The following is a 19665-nucleotide window of genomic DNA, read 5'->3' on the forward strand; positions in this document are numbered from 1 at the left end:
CCAGCTCCAGGCAGGGAGGCTGAGAACTGGCCTTCAGCCTGGGGAAGAGTTTGGAGGATTTGGGAGGGAGAGGTTTGTGCGACTGGTGGTGGTGAGAGGACAGGAGGAAGGAGAGCGTGAAGGCAGGCAAGGGGCTGTGGTGGGCAGAGGGGGGAGGAAGGTGGCCTTGGGTGAGGGGATACTCAGAGACCACTCAGCTGCCGGGGCCAGGCCCCTCTGCGGATAAGTGTGGCTGGGGTGGTGGTATGCCGGGCTGCGTGGGGCTCCCAGCCGGCTGGCTGCGTCTGTCCCAGCCCCACCATTCCTGCCCTGGGCCTCAGACCAGGAGCGTCCCAGGCCTTAGGTCAGCCAACCAAGGCCCGACGTTGCTGGCAGGGGTCTGCAGGGGTTTCTGTGGATACTTGGAGACATTTTTCACAATAAACATCCTCTGTTTTGACACTGGTAACTTCACTTTGTTAGAAACCAGAGACTGTCATCTTGTCAGGCTCCATCCGCCATAATCCACATGATTTTAAAATTCAACATCGTTTACACATAAACATTTAGTGACGGTTTCTCTGTGAATCTGACAAGTTAATCTGCTAAGAATTCACACTGACAAGTGAGGCTTGATCACACCAGCCATTGCTGATGTAATTCTGATAGAGGCGGTCCCCAGGATGGCAATGGGTTCCTGTTGGCTGTTTGGGGTGAAGTCAGGGGTGGGAGAACTAGTAGGGCCAAAGCCAAAATGCGTCCGTTCTGAGAAAACGTTCTGAGGCTGGGGTGCGGCCCAGCAGTCCTGGAACCACACTTCCCAGCAAGGCCTTCAGCAATCCTGCCTACCTCTCTCTCAGGAGGTACCCCTCTCGGAAGCTCAGGCTTGCCAGCTCCAGGCAGAGAGGCTGAGAACTGGCTTTCAGCCTGGGGAGGAGTTCGGAGGATTCGGGAGGGAGAGGTTTGTGGGGTTGGTGTTGGTGAGAGAAGAGGACAGGAGGAAGGAGAATGTGAAGGCAGGCAAGGAGCTGTGGTGGGCAGAGGGGAGAGGAAGGTGGCCCTGGGTGAGAGGATGCTCAGAGACCACTCAGCTGCTGGGGACAGAACATAAGCTCCTCTGTTGGCTCAGCCAGGTCTCCTTTTATCACTCTAATGCTCCTATCTGGTCCTGAGGGAGATGGCATGCAAACCCGGTGGCAGGACAGGACCTCTCTTGAGCAGCAGCTGTGGGCTCGTAACCAGCCCCTAGTAAAGAGACTCATGCAGGAGTGAGGGGCTGTGTCAGTGTGGAGAGAAGACGCAGGGAGAGTCAACTCCCAGAGCAGCCTGAATGCGAGGGCTAGAAACACCGACAGAAAGGAGACAGCAGCAGAGACGGAAAGGCAACGACAAGAGACCACTTATAGGTAGACAGAAATGAAAGTGAGAACTGCCAGCTCTGCAGATGACACAGAGCTGGCAGGTCCTAGGAATTCCTTCCAAATGAAAAAATGCCAGAATCCTGGGAGCCAGGAGCAGAAAACCTGAGTGACACTGACCTGTGGGGTGACGCATGAAGGCCAGCCAGCTCAGGGTTGAGGGTGAGGTGGTCAAGCGCTTGGGTGAGAACTCCAGAGTGGGCCTTTGGCCCAAAGATGAGATTCTGCTTACCCCAAAAGGTCTTGAAAACCAGGCTGAGGGCTCGGTCCTCAAGCTCTCACCTACCTCCAACTCTAGCCAGCCTTCAAAGTGCTATAACTCGTGACCAAAGAGACCAGAAAGCAAAGCCCACTATACACTGGGGAAGTGCCTCTGCCCCAGGCCTGAAATAGGGTAAACATTCAGTGGTGAACTGAGAAGGTAGGAAGGTGAGCATGGCCAAGAAAGGGAAGTGTGCCCTAGGGACCCCTGGGGGCTGCCCTCAGAGCTGCAGAGGGCTGGGCTTGGGAGACCACGGCCAGAACCAGCTACATGAATCATAAAGACATTCTTGCTGTCAGAGGGAACTCACTGAGGACACCCAAGAAAGGAAATGGATGCACACTGGGTGAAGAACTTCACGGCCCAGGGCTGGGCTTCCTGGGCTAGGCTCATCTCTAGTTGGCCCAGGGTGCCCCTGGCATTCCCTGGGGCTTGGGGGAGCCAGGACAGGGAGGTTGGGCCTCAGGCGTGCATCAGCCCTGAGCACTGATGCCTTAGACTTCCCAGGCCAGAGTCAGTGGAGCCCTTCTCAGGGGCTGAGGATGGGCAGGACGAGGCAGGGCAGGGGGATGGGAGATCCCGAAGCAGAGGGGCAAAGCTGTACCTTTGCTGGCAGGCATGAAGTCCTTAGCCTTGTCCTTGCAGTAGTGGAGGCAGCAGGACAGGATGAGATCATCGTTGTTACCCTGGAGGAAGACATGTGTGAGAAGCATCACTGGGCAGAAGGGGGCGCCATGCGGAGGAGGAGGAGGGATCCTCTGCCTCTGGGGCCCTGGGCAGGGCCACCTCCGAGATCCCTCCCGTGCATGCCCTGGCCCTGTCTGGCCTGGTCTGTGCTAAGAGTGATTTCGGGGAGAAGGCGCTCCCCCACCTGGGCCTCCATGGTGGCTGGCCCTCAGCTGCCCGGGCTGGTGGGTCTCCTCCAGCCCTTCCTTCCTGGAGACCTTGTTCTGAAAGCTGGCTGTGGGCTTTCCCTTCCGGCCGAGGGGTCTCACCAGCTGGCCAGTGATGTCCTCACTCCGGAAGGCGATGGATTCAAGTTCATTGCCACGGCTGGTCAGGGCTCGCAGGCAAGAGTCCCGACTCTCGAATCGCTGCTCGAGGAACTCGATGGACTTGCGGGCCTTTTCTTGTACCACACGGGCATAGCCCCCAGCCCGGTGGTCTGTCTCCTGCCCCTTGGCCAGGCCGTCCAGCTCATTGATCACTGATGAGACAGAGCCCCACAAGACATCAGCCTCAGCAATCAGCTTTCATCCTAGGCCTCGGTCCGTTCACTTTCCCAGCCAGCACCTTCCCAGACCAGAATCCATCCTTCCCCCGCAGGAGTCTTCCAATGAAACTAGGGCCAGAGGGGAGCTTGTGGGGGCAACAAGTGTCTGAAACTTCCACAGGGCTCTTCCCCCTTTCTGTCTCTTCTCCTGGGCCCTGCCCTCCTCTTGGGAGGAACTTAAAGGAATCTCCTGGAGCTGCTGTATTTAGAGGAAGAAATCTGGTTCCTTTATTACACTCCTTGATTATAAGACGGACGTGGAAGGGTCCCTTAGGAGAGGCCAGGGTATGCAGCGGCTCAAGGGAAAGGGAGGAGTCCTTCCTCAACTTCTTGGGCCCCCACACACAGCAGTCCAGGAGGGGTAAAGTTCTACCCCCAACCCCACTGGCGGAGTGCAGGGAGGCCACCGTGGAGGAAGGGGCAGTCACAGCCTCATTTGCAAGGCCCTAGTATGCCTCAAAACCAGAACCTTGGCATATCTACCTTCTCTGATACTGCACATGTGTGTATGTGTGCGTATCCGTGTGTCTGTGTGTGTATGCATGTGTGTGCATGTGTGTATGCGTGTGTGCGCGTATCTGTGTGTGTATGCATGTGTGTGCATGTCTGTGTGTGTATGCGTGTGTGCGCGTATCTGTGTGTGTGTATGCATGTGTGTGCATGTCTGTGTATGCGTGTGTGTGTGTGTGTGTGTGTGTGTGTGTATGTGCCTGTCTGCCTGCCTATGTGTCTGGGACATGGCTTCATTTTCTGGTGAAGATTCTTTCCAAAATTCCAGCCAAAAGCCTGAGGTCAAGTGGGAAATATGTACTCCTTGGGGGCTCTGGGAGAGTTTGGGGTCTGAGGCCTCTCCTTAGTACAGTGATTCATGGCTCAGGGAGCCGGCGTGAGCACACTGTTCCATGGTGAGCCTGGCACTCACTGTCTGGGTATTCGGAGACACTTTCTGGAAAGGGCCCATGTGGGAACACACACACACACACACAGTGCCCATGCTTTCAGCACCCTGAGGCTGCAGTGTCCACACAACGCATGGCTGAGGTGGGAAGCAGTGGTAGATGGGTGTACGGTACAGCAAACAACATCAAACAGGAAAAACGGGTATTCTCTCCCAAAATCTGCTTTCCTGCTTCCAAACTAAACAGGCTTCAAAGAGGAAGCTTGTTTGTGCTTCTGCACCAGGCGGGGCTTCTCCATGCTGGGGTCAGGTCTATGGAGCACAGAGCAGGTTAAAGAGCACCAGAAACAAGAAGGGAAAGTTGGCGGCTTAACCCTTCGCTGCTCTGGGCACAGGGCGTGAGTCCACCAAGGAAAGCATCAGTAAACAGGACCTCTCCTCTTATAGCCCCTGAGAGAGTCCAGGGACCTGCCCAGCTGAGGCAGGTTCGGAGAGGCTGGCCTGTATGGTGGCTGCACAACCGTCAGTTCCCAGCACCCTTAGGCAGTCTCTTTGTCCTGCATGTATTTGCTGGGTATTCTCATACGTTTGCTCCCTCCCCACCAAATCCGGATTTCCTTACTAAACCCTAAGCTCCTCAGGGCTACAGCTCTGCCATTCACTGGATCTCTCAAGAACAAGGAGACTGAGCCCACAGTAGGGGGTACAATCAGTGCTGGTGACCAAAAACCCTAGTAGCCTGGAATGGTGTCTGAGGCACCTTCCGGCTCTTAGGGGGCTCCTGAGATGTCTGCAGCCTCTTTCAGTTGTACCATTTCCTGACCATCTAGCAAAACACTTTCTTTCCCCTGAAAAACTCCTGGGTAGGAAAGCAGAGAGACATATGACCCAGCAAGGCACCCCGCCCCAGGACCCAGTGAGGGAAAAGGGAAAGCCTGGGACAACATGATCGTTCTGCTGCCCTGCCTTGGTGACAGAAACCGCTCTACTATTGAAGAGCAGAAAGCCTTCCCTTAGGTCTAAGGGCCTGGATTTAAGAGGTTCTGGCCAGGCCACATGGGGAGGGGAAGGAAGACGGGGAGGGTGGAGGCAGGGAGGAGGGCTGCTTCAGTGCCAACATTCTCAGGTGGTGCTAACGTGTTTCCCACAACCCCCCAGGGTTCTGTAGCCTCTGCAGGGGCGGATGTTTCCTGCCCTTTGTTTCCACCCCCATCTGGCACTAAGACACTTGGGACTGGGAGGGAAGGCCCAATGGAACATCTTGGCATGGATGTCAAAGGTGGCTTGGCAGGCAGACGGCCAGTCTGGTGGCTTTTCCAGAAGACAAGGCTCTCAAACTTGCTCTAAGTAGCTGCTGAGAAGGAGACGTGTAAATGCCTGGGCCTCCCAATAATCTCCTAGACCCTCTCCCTCCACAGAGGCCATCAGCTAGATACGAGCCCAGAGCCCCGAGCCCAGAGCCCACCCTGACGCTGACCCACCACAGAGCTCCAAGAACTAAGGGTACCCAGACGGTCCCGTGGAGACGGCCCAGCTGGGCCTCTCTGGCTAGAGGGTGGGAAGGCAAGCTAGCTGGGTCCTGAGATGCTGACCCTGCACCAGCACCAAGGCCCAGACAGTGGAAGGGCCCAAGTGGTAGGAATCCACAGGCATCAGCCAAGGGTTTGCTCGGGAGGGTTCCTGCTGGCCTAGCCTTAGGGTGACACTGGCCAGAAGAATGCTACCTCGAACCAACAGAATGATCATGAAAAGCTACAAGACAATCAGACCAAAGGCATCCAACCACTTCAAAATCCTGCCGGCCTCCCCGCCAGACCACCCAGCAGCGCCGGTTATCTGCCAGGGCTGAGTGTTTACCAATAACGGGAACCAGCTTTGCTGTTTTACTGCGAGCTTTATAAGGATAAAAACAAGGGCTGGGCTCATGCAGCCTCTGGTTGCTGGGACACAGGAGTCCATTTGCTCAAGCAGTTTAAGCCATGGATCAGCCATGATAATTTGAACTGCTTTGATTATTAAACAATTTTCTTTGCCCCACGCATTCCCTACTCCCCTGCAAATCCCGTCTTACACACGCACAGCAGGGCTCTGCCTGCCCGGCCCCCAGGCCGTGGGGCGTGTGTGGAGGGGGCTGCTGTGCACGTGCAAGGCTGCTCTGCCCTTCCCGCCTGACTCACCGATCAGGGGCACCACCAGGATGTACTTCCTGCTCTCCAGCAGCCGCGCCAGACTGGCCAGGTGGTCAATGAAGCCATTGGTGTCTGGTACAAGGAACAAAGGTCTGATTTCGAGCTCCATCTGCCTCATCTGACTGTGGTCCTCCAGGACAGCCTACGGGGACACAGAGTGGTGAATGAGCCAGGCAGTGAGCAGGCAAGCAGGTGGGTGAGCCAGGGCCCTGATACTACGGTGTGTCAGCATCCTGCCCCTAGGAGCCTCTTCCCCTCCAGAGTAATAACCAGCCCCAGTCAGGCCTGAGGGACAGGCCTAAGGGCTGAGCACAGCACTGCAATAAAAACAGAGATCAAGTGGCCCCAGGAATGGCATGGTAAAACCCTGCCTAGGGCTGAGAAAGGATCCTGAGGATATTCAAAATAACAGGTCTCTCAAAGTAAGACTGGGACTAAAATTCAACAAGGGAGAATTAGGTTCCTTAGATATGACAGTGGTTTCATATATATTATCTAGAAAGCCTACAGAGGGGGTACTTTTCAATCTAGACATGAATATGCAAACAGAATCTGTTATTTTGATTTACTCCACTGTGCAGCTAAAACAAAACAAAACAAAACAAAACAAAATATAGCCTGGGCAACATGCTAAAACTCTGTCTCTACAAAAAAAAATTAGCTGGGTGTGGTGGCACACGCCTGTGGTCCCAGCTATTTGGGAGGCTGACATGGGAGGACTGCTTGAGCCCTGGAGGCAGAGGCTGCAGTAAGCTGAGATCGCACAACTGCACTCTACCCTGGGTGACAGCGAGACCCTGTCTCAAAACACAAAAACAACAACAACAAACAACGAACAATGAAGTTTAAACTCAAAGGCTATACAAAAAAGTGATACTGACAGCTAATAATACGAAATTCTCCTGCAGCAGCAGCCGAAGACCATGCAATGTGATGAATTAAGACCCAACTCATGTGTCTGCAAACAGCAACACCCAGGCTGATCACAATGGCCCACCACCTTGCCCTTGTCCAGTGTGGTTTCCTAAACACTGGTCTTTTCTGTTCCACTTCTGCTCCTTTGCCACGAATCTGTACAAGCTACACTACTACTGGCTCAACGTTTTTCTTTAAACTGACTTTGTCACTTTTTTTGCTTAGCCTCTTCTTCAGCAACCATACCATGGTACTAAGCAACGGACAGCCTAGTCATGTGCTTCCTAGCGCAAGCTAAACTACCGAACAAAAAGCAGATGAAAGAAGAAAAGCAGGAGTCTCCTTGGCCCCACTGACCCACCGCCTCCTCTAGCACCTCTCACCAAGCACGTGGTCCAGCGCTTCCCTTCCCTGTGGACTTTCACATTTCCCAGGAAGTTCCCGAGAGATGCACATTTGCGAAAGTCCGACTTTCTTCTCTTGACAGCCTTACACGTGTGGTAGCGGCCCTTCGAGACAGGCTCTGGGTGTCTGTCACTACAAAACATGGCCACTACTGTACTGCTTCCTCTTCTGAGGACCACGGCCAAGACTCGAACTGATCTGCTGGCATCTGCCCAGACAGCATGCTCCCTGAGCAGGGAGGTAGAGGGCACCCACACAAACCTGGCAAGGCCAGGAGGGCAGGTCCCAGCCCTGTCACACCCTCTTATGGCCTTCTGCCACCGAGCAACTTGCAGAGACCCAGATGCAGGCACAGGGCAGGGGAAGTGGACGTGCGTGCCAACTGAGATGGGGCCCACAGTGCTGGGTCCTGGCCACCAACAGTCAGTGAGGAGGCTGCTCAGGTTTCACTGGCAATGACAGTAAAACTGAAAGGGCATGCCTTCAAATGATGGGGGTGGCTTCTCTGTGACCTGCCAGGGACCTCTCCCTATGAGTAAGTTGTTGTTGCCACTGCTACCACAGCTGGTGAAGGCACAGGCCACAGGACGCTGGCAGGCATGAGAAATGCAGCTCAGGGGCCCGCTCTGCTGAAGTCTTCCTACTGGTCTCACCTCATGAGGGCAAGGTGCCACTACTGCGGGCTACCTTCCCATGGCAGGCGGGGTCACTGACCCTCTGCATAGGGCTGCCACCTACAGGGTGACATGCATTCCAACAAACCTGACTTGGGCATTTTGTAAGAACAGGAAATGGTCCCCACTCAGGTTCAGTAAACCCCTCTCTGCCCTTTCTCCTCTTGCGGAGGAGCATCAGCACTGCCGTTCCTCATTTCCCAGGCCATGCGCTCTCCGTCCAGCTCTTCTGCTGCCAGGCATGCTTTCCTGGTACCGTGGCTCTCAAATCTGTCTTTCTGGGTGAGCAGGGACAGAATAAGCATGGCTCAGGGAGACTCAGGAGCAGTGGCAGGTGGAGTGACAGGGGCGGGGGGTCCAGCTCTGCACTGCACCTCTGCCCCGCAAGTCTACTCCCATCTCAGTTCTCCTGCCTTGGGAAACGACTGTCCAGCCTGGTCTGACTATCAAGGAAGTGGAACCGGCTGCCATTTTTTTTTTTTTTACCCTATGTGAACAGTCAGCTCCTAAGCCCTGGTACCATTCTACCTCTGTTGCTGGCAATTAGGCAGGAGGGCCTTGAAGCCAAGTGGTCGAGGGAGGCTGGGGACAAACTGAGCCTACCTGTGTGTTCTGATGGCAGGACAGGAGAAAAATCTAGAAGCAAGGTCCAGAGACACTCTAACTTCCCCGGGTTCTTAGCTCTGGCTTGCAGCTAGAAAGGTGAATAGGCCGCAGCCTTTCGGAGAGGGCAGCCCTGCCACTTTCCTGGGGGTGGAGTGGGGGCCAAGCCCCGTGAGGGTGGTCCGAGCTGTACTGCCATCATCCGGTCCCAGGGACGCCTGCAGACAACTTCCCTTAACCTGGCTCTGCCCAGTGAGTCACCAAACAACTGCTTCCTGTTCCCCGCATGCCCTCACGGAGTCTCAGGAGATGAGATGAAGCTGCTCCCTCTTCTCCTGGGGTACCGGTGGGCCTCTGGGGGGGGGTCTCACCTGGGTCACAAGACTGGCTCAGTCCCCTTAAAAAGAGCAGCAGGCCGACGAGGGCTTCGGAGTCCACAGGCACCCTTCTACGGGTGTCTGCATTTCCGGCCCTTTCTGAGTGGCGCTGTGTGTGTGTGTGTGTGTGTGTGTTTAGCATCTGCCCTCCCAACTTTTCCAGATTTTACCCGTCAGATTCCTGGCAGCTGTGCACGGCGCCTGTGCCGGCCGTCACGTCCCACTCCGATCTCTGGGTCGCACGGTAAGAAGAGGACACAGGATGCGCAGGGAGTGAAAAAGTGATGTTGGTGGGGAGACTGCCAAGTCCCCACTCGCAGCCATGGGACACTTGGGGAGCAAGGGAAGCATGCCGCTGTGGAGTTCAGAGGCCGGTAGTGAGGTTTATTTTTGTTTGTATGAGTAAAAAGCTGCAGAAGCCTCTGGTGGGGGTGAGGGGGATGCAATCGGAATGCTGTGGTTCAGACAGACTGGCCCTGGCATGGAGTCAAGTGTGCTGACCCGGAAGGAGAGTTCCACAGGAACCTTCTAGCGGCAGCTAAGGTTGGGCCACAGTGATCCCTGGATAGTGCACTTGGAACTCAAGCAACGTATGGACACTCTCAATCAGACTGGTGGCAATAAGGACTTGAGTTGGCATAAAATGTGTGAGAGAAAAATAATTCTGTTTCTGGAAGGTGCTAAGTAACCAATTTTCTCTGAGGTATGGGAGTTTCCTGGAGCAAGCTGGCAGAGAACTGGGAAACAAGATACACAATAATACCTAAGGAGGAAGCTAACAGGCTTGGGTCTCCAGCAAAAACTCTTGCAGGTTAAGTTCCTTCTCTACAGTGGAGATGATCTTATGATGCTTACTGTTGCAAGCTGAGACACTGAGCATTACAAACAGCAATTCAATGAGCTGACACAAGAGGTGTGGCACTTGGAGAACCTGGACCATGAAGCAGAGCAAGACCAGGAGAGGGCCTTCTGAGGTTTTCCTTCTGCTTAGGGGCTCCCATAGGGACCGTGGCTGCTTCCTTCCCTCTACAGGGTGAAAAATCATTCATCCCTGAGCCTCTCTGGCCAGAGCAACGTCTTCAACAGAAATTAGAAGGTTTGTAACACAGGAAATTTCCACATTCACCTTATATATAAAAGTACCTAGCAAAGTGCCCGACACATATTAGTAACTCAACAAATGCCAGCTTCTTTTCTTCCTTCCCAACTCTGTTTTTCATCTTCTACATATCCAGAGGATAAATATCTGGGGGAAACCACCAGGAAATAGAATGGGGAATGAGGAGGGGTGGAGTAAAGGACTACTGATGTTTTTTTTTTTTTGAGATAGAGTCTTGCTCTGATGCCCAGGCTGGAGTGCAATGGCACGATCTCTGCTCACTGCAATCTCTGCCTCCCGGGTTCAAGCAATTCTCCTGCCTCAGCCTCCCGAGTAGCTGGGATAACAGGCGTGAGCCAACACACCCAGCTAATTTTTATATTTTTGGTAGAGATGGGTTTTCACCATGTTGGCCACACTGGTCTCAAACTCCTGACCTCAAGTGATCTGCTGCCTCAGTCCCCCAAAGTACTGGGATTACAAGCGTGAGTCACTGGGCCCAGCATTTTTTTTTTTTTTTTTAAAGAGACATGAGTCTCAAGCCAGGCACGGTGGCTCATGCCTATAATCCCAGCACTTTGGGAGGCCGAGGCAGGTGGATCACGAGGTCAGGAGTTCGAGACCAGCTTGGCCAACATGGTGAAACCCCGTCTCTACTAAAAATAAAAAAATTAGCTGGATGTGGTGGCTCATGCCTGTAATCTCGGCCACTCGGGAGGCTGAGGCAGGAGAAATGCTTGAACCCAGGCAGCAGAGGTTGCAGTGAGCCGACATGGTACCCCTGCACTCCAGCCTGGGCAACAAAGCAAGACTCCGTCTCAAACAAAAAAAAAAAAAGAGAGACAGAGTCTCATCCAAGCCTGACCAACATGGTGAGACCCCATCTCTACTAAAAATATAAAAATTAGCCGGGCATGGTGGCGCATGCCTGTAATCCCAGCACTTTGGGAGGCAGAGGTGGGCAGACTGCTTGAGGTCAGGAGTTTGAGACCAGCATGGACAATATAGCGAAACTCCATCTCTACTAAAACTACAAAAATCAGCCGGGGATGGTGGCACATGCCTGTAATCCCAGCTACTCAGGAGGCTGAGGCAGGAGAATTGCTTGAACCTGGGAGGCAGAGGTTATAGTGAGCTGAGACCATGCCACTGCACTCTAGCCTGGGCGACAAGAGTGAAACTCCATCTCAAAAAAAAAAAAAAAAGAGAGAGTCTGACTCTGTCACCCAGGCTGGAGTGCAGTGGTGTGATCACAGGTCACTGCAGCCTCAAACTCCCAGGTTCAAGTGATCCTCCCGCCTCGGCCTCCCGAGTACCTGGGACTACAGGTATGTGCCACCACGCCCGGCTACTGATTTCTATTAAAAGATGTATTGTATATATGTATCTTCACTATGTGGATGTAAATAAAAAATCGGAAATAAAATAAAAATAGGAACAGTGAGTGAGATAAGAACTGGCTGACGGTTCATCTTGGGCCAGCAGAAGCCAAAGGGGGCAGACATTGAGTGTGCTAGAGAAGGCGGGCAGAGCCACCAGCAGCATCCCAAGGGAGCAGGAGGAAGAGCATCTTCATTTGGGGTACACTGCTAATGAAAAAAAGTACTGCGTAGAACAGCTTTTCTGGATGTCCAAACGTACCACAGAACTTAATATATTCTTGCATTCTTTTAAAATATAACTATGGCAATTTGTTTGCTATTTCTTACTGTTTCAGGAAGACTGATCTTATTTTCAAACTAGACTGTAAAGTGCTCAAGGAGAACTGCCTGCTTTTCTGGTGGTTTCCACTGTCATACTTCGCATACCACCTGTTGTATCACAGGACTTCAGGGGACAGTGGGCTCAGTCACTGGGTCTCAGAGCTGAAGGGCACTTAAAGATAATCTGATTGAATTTTAACTAACTTGATCTAAAAAGGCCAAAGAAGCAGGTAGGCCCTTTCCTGATGGAGGAGAGAGGGTGGCAGGGCTAAGCATGGCACCTCTGAGCTTGCTCCGAGCAGGAGCCTGAGGGCGTTTCAAATAGTGGCCTGGCCACTCTGTGGGAAGACAGGCCCCCAGTGGATGGTGCTGGAGCAAGCTGGAGGGCTGGAGCAAGCTGGAGGTCCAGCACTCAGGTTTTGGGGAGGCTGGAGCGGGCCTGGGTGGGAAGGGCGGATGCCCGCTCTACAGGCTGATGTGCTTTCCTGCCTTGACGTGAACGTGCCCCCGGCCTGGTGGTGTGTTGGCTCCCACCCTGTCTCCGACAGCCAGGAGCCAGGGCTGAGTGTCTGCCTTCCGCCAGCTTCCATACAGGTGTGGGGGGCTCTGTGCATACCCCATTGTTCCACAACAGCCCCCCTAGCTGGGTGGCAGTATGAATGGACGGCAGCTAAATTTAGAGTGGAACTCCTGGGGCCACCACAAAGGAGGGACTACATCTTCAGGAGGGCGGGTGGGCGGGAAAGGGACAGGGGAGAGAAGCTATTTTCAGAACACATGTCATTGCTGGCCACAGAGCAAGACTGTGGCCATAATGCCGAGGGAAACAATAGATGTGGCCAGAGGAAGAGCCTGTTATGTTTCAGGTGGGATGTTTGCAACTGCTCAGGAAACCTGACCCCGCCCGACAGCAGCACAAATCACAGCAGAGCCTCTGAGAGGCAGTGAGGAAGCGGGGGATTCACAGGGCCAGCGCCAGCATGAGGTGCCAAGAGGCCACGCCTCATGCCTGGAGGAGCATTTTCAGTGACTGCTTTGCCCTGGGGGTTTGGTCAGGAATGAAACACTTCTGACCAACTTCCCAAGCCATGTACCCTGCCCTGGTCTCTGAACGACTCCAAAGAACGGCAACGGGAATGAACAGAACTCAGGAGAAAAGCAGCAAGGCGGGCAGCACCAACAGGAGCAGCTGTCTCAGGCAACGAGGCAGAGCGTGGGCTGAGCCGGAGAGTGTGGCCTCAAAGCCCTGGGTGGGCGGACTTGGCGCCCCCAGCATCCAGGGGCCTGCCTGGGTGCTGCAGCTCCAGCTGCACAGGCTCTGAGAGCTCCCCACACCCCTTTTCTGACCTCCAGTCGGCCCCACTCACCAGCCTCTGTGCAACGCCGGAAGCAGGGAGGGACAGCCTGCAGAGGCAGGCCAGGCCTCACCTCCCCCATGCTCGCAGAAGAGCTTAGGCCCAGGGGTCTAGGTAAGAGCAGGGAAGTGGGGGTGTGGTTACAGCCCTAGATCTCACTTGGACTTTATAGCTATCCTGGGGGCCAGGAGGATTTTTTTCAACCCCATCTTCATATCCCCTTCCCCAAACATGTGTGGTTCCTGTTTTGCTACATCTGTGAAAGGCGCTGGGAACTGGGGACTTGCCTTACACCTCTCGGTTAACACCCTGGAGACTGATGGAGTTCAGAGCAGTGTAATTTACAGCCCATCCCTCCAATCTTAATTCACTCGATGCTCCTTTCTTCCTTATTGTATTAGTGTGACCCAGGTACCTGCCAACAATAATGGCCTCTCCAGCTAGGAGCCTCTCCCCCACTCCCAGGACAATTTATACCTTTTCCTTGGATTTTCCCCCCTTAAATTAAACAAAAAGAGGAAAAATAAGAAAAGGTTAGCATGGGTTTGGAGCACTGAAGCCCCCATGGTCTGGGCAGGAAGCCAATGGCCTGAGGGCACACATGTGTGTGCTCTCCCAGAAGGGCCTTCACCGGCCCTGTTTTACAGCCACCTCGGCACAGACTCCAGGGTTCACGCATATGGCCAGACAGATGTGTCTGGCTTACGTTCAAGGCTGGAAAATGAAGAATTATGGAAGTGAAGGGCCCCGGGCATTAAAGGGCGGGGGAAGGGAAGGGGGGAATTTTTCCTCTGCTGAGAAATCCTCTTGTGGCTGTGAGGCTGGAGGAAGGAGGCTGACAGGAGGCAGGGCCGCCAGCTTGGTGCATGTGGGGCCTGTTCTTAAAGGGGCCACAGTAACCTCAGCTCCAGCTGGCCCGCAGCAGGCCTTCCATGCTTGGGCCTAAGCAGCCTCCTCAGCAGGAGCTCATCAGGAGAACAGGCAGCCTGGACAGGGCCCGCCAGGGGCACTGGAAGTCAAGTGTTGGAGGAGACCTCCAATCCTGAAGGTGCTGTTGGTCACTGGAGAGGCAAAGCTAAACACGAAGCTCCAGAAGGGGATTGATTCTGGCAGCATGTGTTTCCTCGGCATCCTGGACTTCCGTTTTGTATGGACACTCATTCACACTTCAAATCACTTGTCAAGGACTCCACCACATTGTACCATTGTACTACACTCTGGAATGGGATTAGTTCTGTGTCCCCCAAACAGTAGCATAGTAAATGCTCAGTGCCACTTGCTAAACTGAGCTGGAGACATGCCTCCCGATTCCAAGGAGTTCACAGTACAATGTGGGAAACAAGTCCAGAAATAACTGTAACATGAGACATGATAGCAGGTCCACAAATGAAGTCTGATGAGTGCCACAGGAACACTAAGCAAAGGGAGACGGATCCCTCCTGGGGGAGACCAGGGGTGGCCTCACTGGGGAAATGGAGTTTCATCTGGGGATTGAAGGAGGAATAGAATTTTGACAGGTAACAAGATATATGGAGCAGAAAAAGGGCACTTTGCTTTGAAGGACAGCATGAACAAAAACCCAAGAGTGGAAAAGGGCAAAGCACGTCTAGGGAGTGGAAAGGAAGGTTAGTGTCACTGTCCAGGCAGGAGGGCCTTGGTGTCTGGACAGGCATTTTACACGCACTGTGATTCATTCTGAGGCTTCACGGCAGCTCTAATGTTGGTGCTTTTACCACTTTCACTTTTTAGTGTTTTTAAGAGGTGGGGTTTTGCCATGCTGCAATGGCTATTCACAGGCATGATCACTGCACACTGTAGCCTTGTACTCCCAGGCTCAAGCTATCATCCAGCCTCAGCCTCCTGAGTAGTTTGAACCATAGGCACGTGCCCACTGTGTCCGGCATTACTTTCATTATACAGATGAGGAAACAGGCTCAGAAAAGTTAAATAATCTGCCCAATGTCATATAACTAGTAAGAGTTCATGAGGGATGGGGTAGTGGGAGAAGAGGCTGGAAAACAGACTGGGAACAGACTGAAAAGCCTTAAATGCCAATAATAGGGAATTAGACTTTATTTTACAAGCCAAGCAAAGGCCTGATGATTTCTGAGCAGGGGAGTGGCTCCTTCAGGAAAAGAATGATGGAGGCAGCGCAGTGAACAGAAGCCCAGTGGGCAGACTGTGTGCCACAAACTCCAGGAGGTGCCATTCACAGAAACTAGGGAAATGGCACCTTGTGGGGCTGTGCAACACAGGGGCCTTGATTGCTACCCTCTAAGCAACTACTTGACCTAGAATAGTAGTAGTGGCAATAGAAACAGAGAGGAAAGGAGGGAATAAATGTGTGAATAAACAGTATTTAATATGAAATTAGATACTAGGGATTAAAAGCCAGGGTGGAATTAAAGATGATGCTCTAGTTGCTACTATTATTGTCACTGAATACTTTTTTTTTTTTTTTTTTTTGACAGAGTCTCGCCCAGGGCTAAAGTACAGTGGCTCGATCTTGGCTCACTGCAACCTCCACCTCCCAGGTTCAACCGATTCTCCTGCTTCAGCCTCCTGAGTAGCTGGGAGTACAGGCGCCCGCCACCACGCCCGGCTAATTTTTGTATTTTTAGTGGAGATGGGGCTTCATCATGTTGGCCAGGCTGGTCTTGAACTCCTGACCTCAAGTGATCTGCTGGCCTTGGCCTCCCAAAGTGCTGGGATTACAGGCGCGAGCCACCGCGCCTGGCCACTGAATACATGTCTGCTGAACACTAACTCAGCCTGCTGAGGCTAAGGAGTAAAAGGAAGCATGGAGGGGACCAAAAAAAGAATGGTGGTGAGGAAGCCCAGGAGGGTGGTCTGGTGAACAGAGAGAAGACAAGGGGTCATTCACTGATGCTAAAGTGAAGCTGGAGGAAGGTGGCTTTAGGGCCCAAAGACAAAAGGAGGTCAAATACGACACAGACTGAGTTTTGATAAACATAAGTCATCGGTGATTTTCCCTTTTTTTTAAGATGGAGTCTTGCTCTGTTGCCCAGGCTGGAGTGTGGTGGTGCAATCTTGGCTCACTGCAACTTCCGCCTCCTGGGTTCAAAAGATTCTCCTGCCTCAGTCTCCCAAGTAGTGGGGACTACAGCCACCCGCCACCACACCCGGCTAACTTTTGTATTTTTAGTAGAGATGCGGTTTCACCATGTTGACCAGGCTGGTCTCGAACTCCTCACCTCAAATGATCCACCCACCATGGCCTCCCAAAATGTTGGCATTATAGGCGTAAGCCACCGTGCCTGGCCATGTTGGTGATTTTTGACACAACAGTTTCCGTAACTGCTGGGTTGAGAGTCAAGAAATGAAGGTAGCCGGGCGCGGTGGCTCAAGCCTGTAATCCCAGCACTTTGGGAGGCCGAGATGGGCAGATCACGAGGTCAGGAGATCGAGACCATCCTGGCTAACACGGTGAAACCCCGTCTCTACTAAAAAAATACAAAAAAACTAGCCGGGCGAGGTAGCGGGCGCCTGTAGTCCCAGCTACTCGGGAGGCTGAGGCAGGAGAATGGCGTGAACCCAGGAGGCGGAGCTTGCAGTGAGCCGAGATCCCGCCACTGCACTCCAGCCTGGGCGACAGAGCAAGACTCCGTCTCAAAAAAAAAAAAAAAAAAAAGAAATGAAGGTAGAAACAGAACTTCTTGGAAAACAGAAGGTGAAGAAGAGCAAGAAAAGAAACATGAGGGCACTTTGGGAGGACAAGGTGGGCAGATCATGAAGTCAAGAGATTGAGACCATTCTGGCCAACATGGTGAAACCTGATCTCTACGAAAAATACAAAAAATTAGCTGGGCGTGGTAGTGCACACCTGTAGTCCCAGTTACTCGGGAGGCTGAGGCAGGAGAATCACTTGAACCTAGGAGGCAGGGGTTGCAGTGAGCCGAGATCACGACACTGCACTACAGCCTGGTGACAGTGAAGACTCCATCTCAAAAAAAAAAAAAAAAAAAAAAGAAAGAAAAATAAGAAGCATGAGGATGAAGCTGTTTTGAGGGTCACACATAAGTTTACATGCAGACCCACAGCAGGGCTGGGGAGGCAGCCACACAACAATGGATGATGCTGGTATTACATGGATGATCAGTATTACACACTGATTCCAATGGCAGCAGGGCCCCCGTGGATCTGTCTAAAGAATGATGGAGACTGGGCGCAGTGGCTCATGCCTGTAATCCCAGCACTTTGGGAGGCCAAGGCAGGCAGATCACCTGAGGTCAGGAGTTCGAGACCAGCCTGGCCAACATGGTGAAACCCCGTTTCTACTAAAAACACAAAAATTAGCTGGGCATGGTGGCAGGCGCCTGTAATCCCAGCTACTTGGGAGGCTGAGGCAGGAGAATCGTTTCAACCCGGGAGGCAGAGGTTGCAGTGAGCTGAGATTGCACCACTGCACTCCAGCCTGGGCAACAGGGCAAGACTCCATCTCAAAACAAAACAAAACAAAAGAATGATGGATCTTGGCCAGTGTGATGGCTCATGCCTATAATCCCAGCACTTTGGGAGGCAGAGGCGGGCGGATCACCTGAGGTCAGAAGTTCAAGACTGGCCTGGCAAACACGGCAAAACCCTGTCTCTACTAAAAATACAAAATTAGCTGGGCATGGTGGCAGGCATCTGTAATTCCACCTACTCTGGAGGCTGAGGCAAGAGAATCGCTTGAACCCAGGAGGTGGAGGTTGGAGTGAGCCGAGATCGCACCACTGGACTCCAGCCTGGGCAACAGACGGATCTCGACTGGCATTCATTCCTCTTCCCTGGCCAGGGTGATGAGACAGATATCAGACAAAGGTGGCCCTTTATGGAGCACATACTAAGTGCCATGCACTATGCTAAGTGCTTTACATACACTATCCCATGTAGGCCTCACAGTGACTCTGGGAAACAGGTGCTACTAGCACTTTTTTTTGAGACGGAGTCTCGCTCTGTCGCCCAGGTTGGAGTTCAGGGGCGCGATCTCTGCTCACTGCAACCTCTGCCTCCCGGGTTCAAGCAATTCTCCTGCCTCAGCCTCCTGAGTAGCTGGGATTACAGGCATGCGCCACTACACCCAGCTAATTTTTTGTATTTTTATTAGAGATGGGGTTTCACCATGTTATCCAGGATGGTCTCGATCTCCTGACCTTATGATCCGCCTGCCTTGGCCTCCCAAAGTGCTGGGATTCCAGGGTGAGCCACTGCACCTGGCCAGCACTTTCATTTTACCAATGAGGAAACAGGCTCTGAAAAGCTGAAGAGTTTGCCCCATGTTACAAAGCTACTCAGGCAGCAGGGCCTAGACTGTCACCGGGTCTGCCTGATCATATGCATCAAACCCTGTGTCAAAGGAGAGGGTTGGAAATGGGCGTCCTTAAAGAGGCTGAGTGGGTGGCTTGACGCTTCCCTGTGCACATGGTTCGCCTTTAAACGGGGAGCAGGACTGCATCTTTCCTGTCTGCCCCGAGCCCTAGAGGACGGGAAGTGGGCTTGTGGCACAAGGGAACAGACCTAGGAAGGTCAGGAGGAAACACTTGCTGGGGGTGAAGATGCAGGCCCGTGAGAGGGCTGAGGCGCCAAAGTCCGTCTGTGGAGACTAAGGCGTTTCTCCCTGCGAGGGTGTAGGGAGTATCTTGTCCAGAGGGGTCTTCCATTTTAGTGGGAACCCAGGTAAGCAGACTGCGGCCATGACATCCTCTCCCTGAGAATAGGTGTTCTGAACTGAGAATCCACAGCCTCTCCAGGAATATCTGGATAAGGCTCAGGGAGACTCTGAAACGCTCAAATTGTGTGCAAGATCATGTATGTGTGGTGTCATTTGTAGATTCTCACTGGGGAAGCAGCTTTTCTCAGATGCTCTCAGAAGACCCTACCCCTGCCTTGGAGCCCAGGACAAGGGAGACTTTAGGCATCAAACTTGCTACCAGAATTTAGTGGTAGAGTAAAAAACGGGTAGAGCTAGAGAGAACAATGCAACTCTTCCTTAGCGTCCTGCTCAGCTCTGCTCTCTGCCCACAACCTCTCATGCCCTGGACAGCAACCCCCATCGTGGGAACCATGCTCCCCAGGCTGACTTCACCTGGATCTTTTCCTGGCGACGCTGCTGCTCAGCTATCTTCCTGGCCAGAGCCAGCTTCTTGGCCCGAAGTTCCCTGATGTCATCCTCGCCCCCGCTGCCTTCAGCCTCTGAGTCTTCCTCAAAGTCTTCGATCACCACATCCTCCTCCTTTGGGTGGTGGAGCCGACCAGGAGAAAGAGGAGACAGTTAGCTGAACCCATGGCACTTACTGAACCCGACATTGCCCTTGTGGTCCCTCACCCATGCAGACTGGGCCCATCCCTTGCAAAGGGTCCCCTGGTGTGTGCTTCCCTCTACTCAGGCAAAGGGAGGTAGACAGAAGCTGTCACTCTTCCCCTGGAGCTGCTCTCTTTTATACTCTGGGCCTCTTCCCTCAGAGAGTTACACCATAAGTCACTCACAATCACACATGTACACCTGCGTGCTT

General features: G+C 53.1%; 1 protein-coding gene across 4 annotated transcripts in view; it reads right to left on the minus strand.

Annotated features, from left to right (window-relative positions):
* Positions 1 to 19665, minus strand: part of SMG6 (SMG6 nonsense mediated mRNA decay factor) — a 243796-nt gene that overhangs the window by 2949 nt on the left and 221182 nt on the right. For all 4 annotated transcript variants that reach the window (XM_037987493.2, XM_008009818.3, XM_008009817.3 and 1 more), the window contains 4 exons: positions 19239 to 19385; positions 6008 to 6161; positions 2655 to 2866; positions 2264 to 2345 (listed from right to left, as the gene is read on the minus strand). In XM_037987493.2, coding sequence (XP_037843421.2) covers positions 2264 to 2345; positions 2655 to 2866; positions 6008 to 6161; positions 19239 to 19385 — 595 coding nt within the window. The remainder of the gene's footprint in view (positions 1 to 2263; positions 2346 to 2654; positions 2867 to 6007; positions 6162 to 19238; positions 19386 to 19665) is intronic.

Source organism: Chlorocebus sabaeus, chromosome 16, assembly GCF_047675955.1.
Source record: "Chlorocebus sabaeus isolate Y175 chromosome 16, mChlSab1.0.hap1, whole genome shotgun sequence".
NCBI lineage: Eukaryota > Metazoa > Chordata > Mammalia > Primates > Cercopithecidae > Chlorocebus > Chlorocebus sabaeus.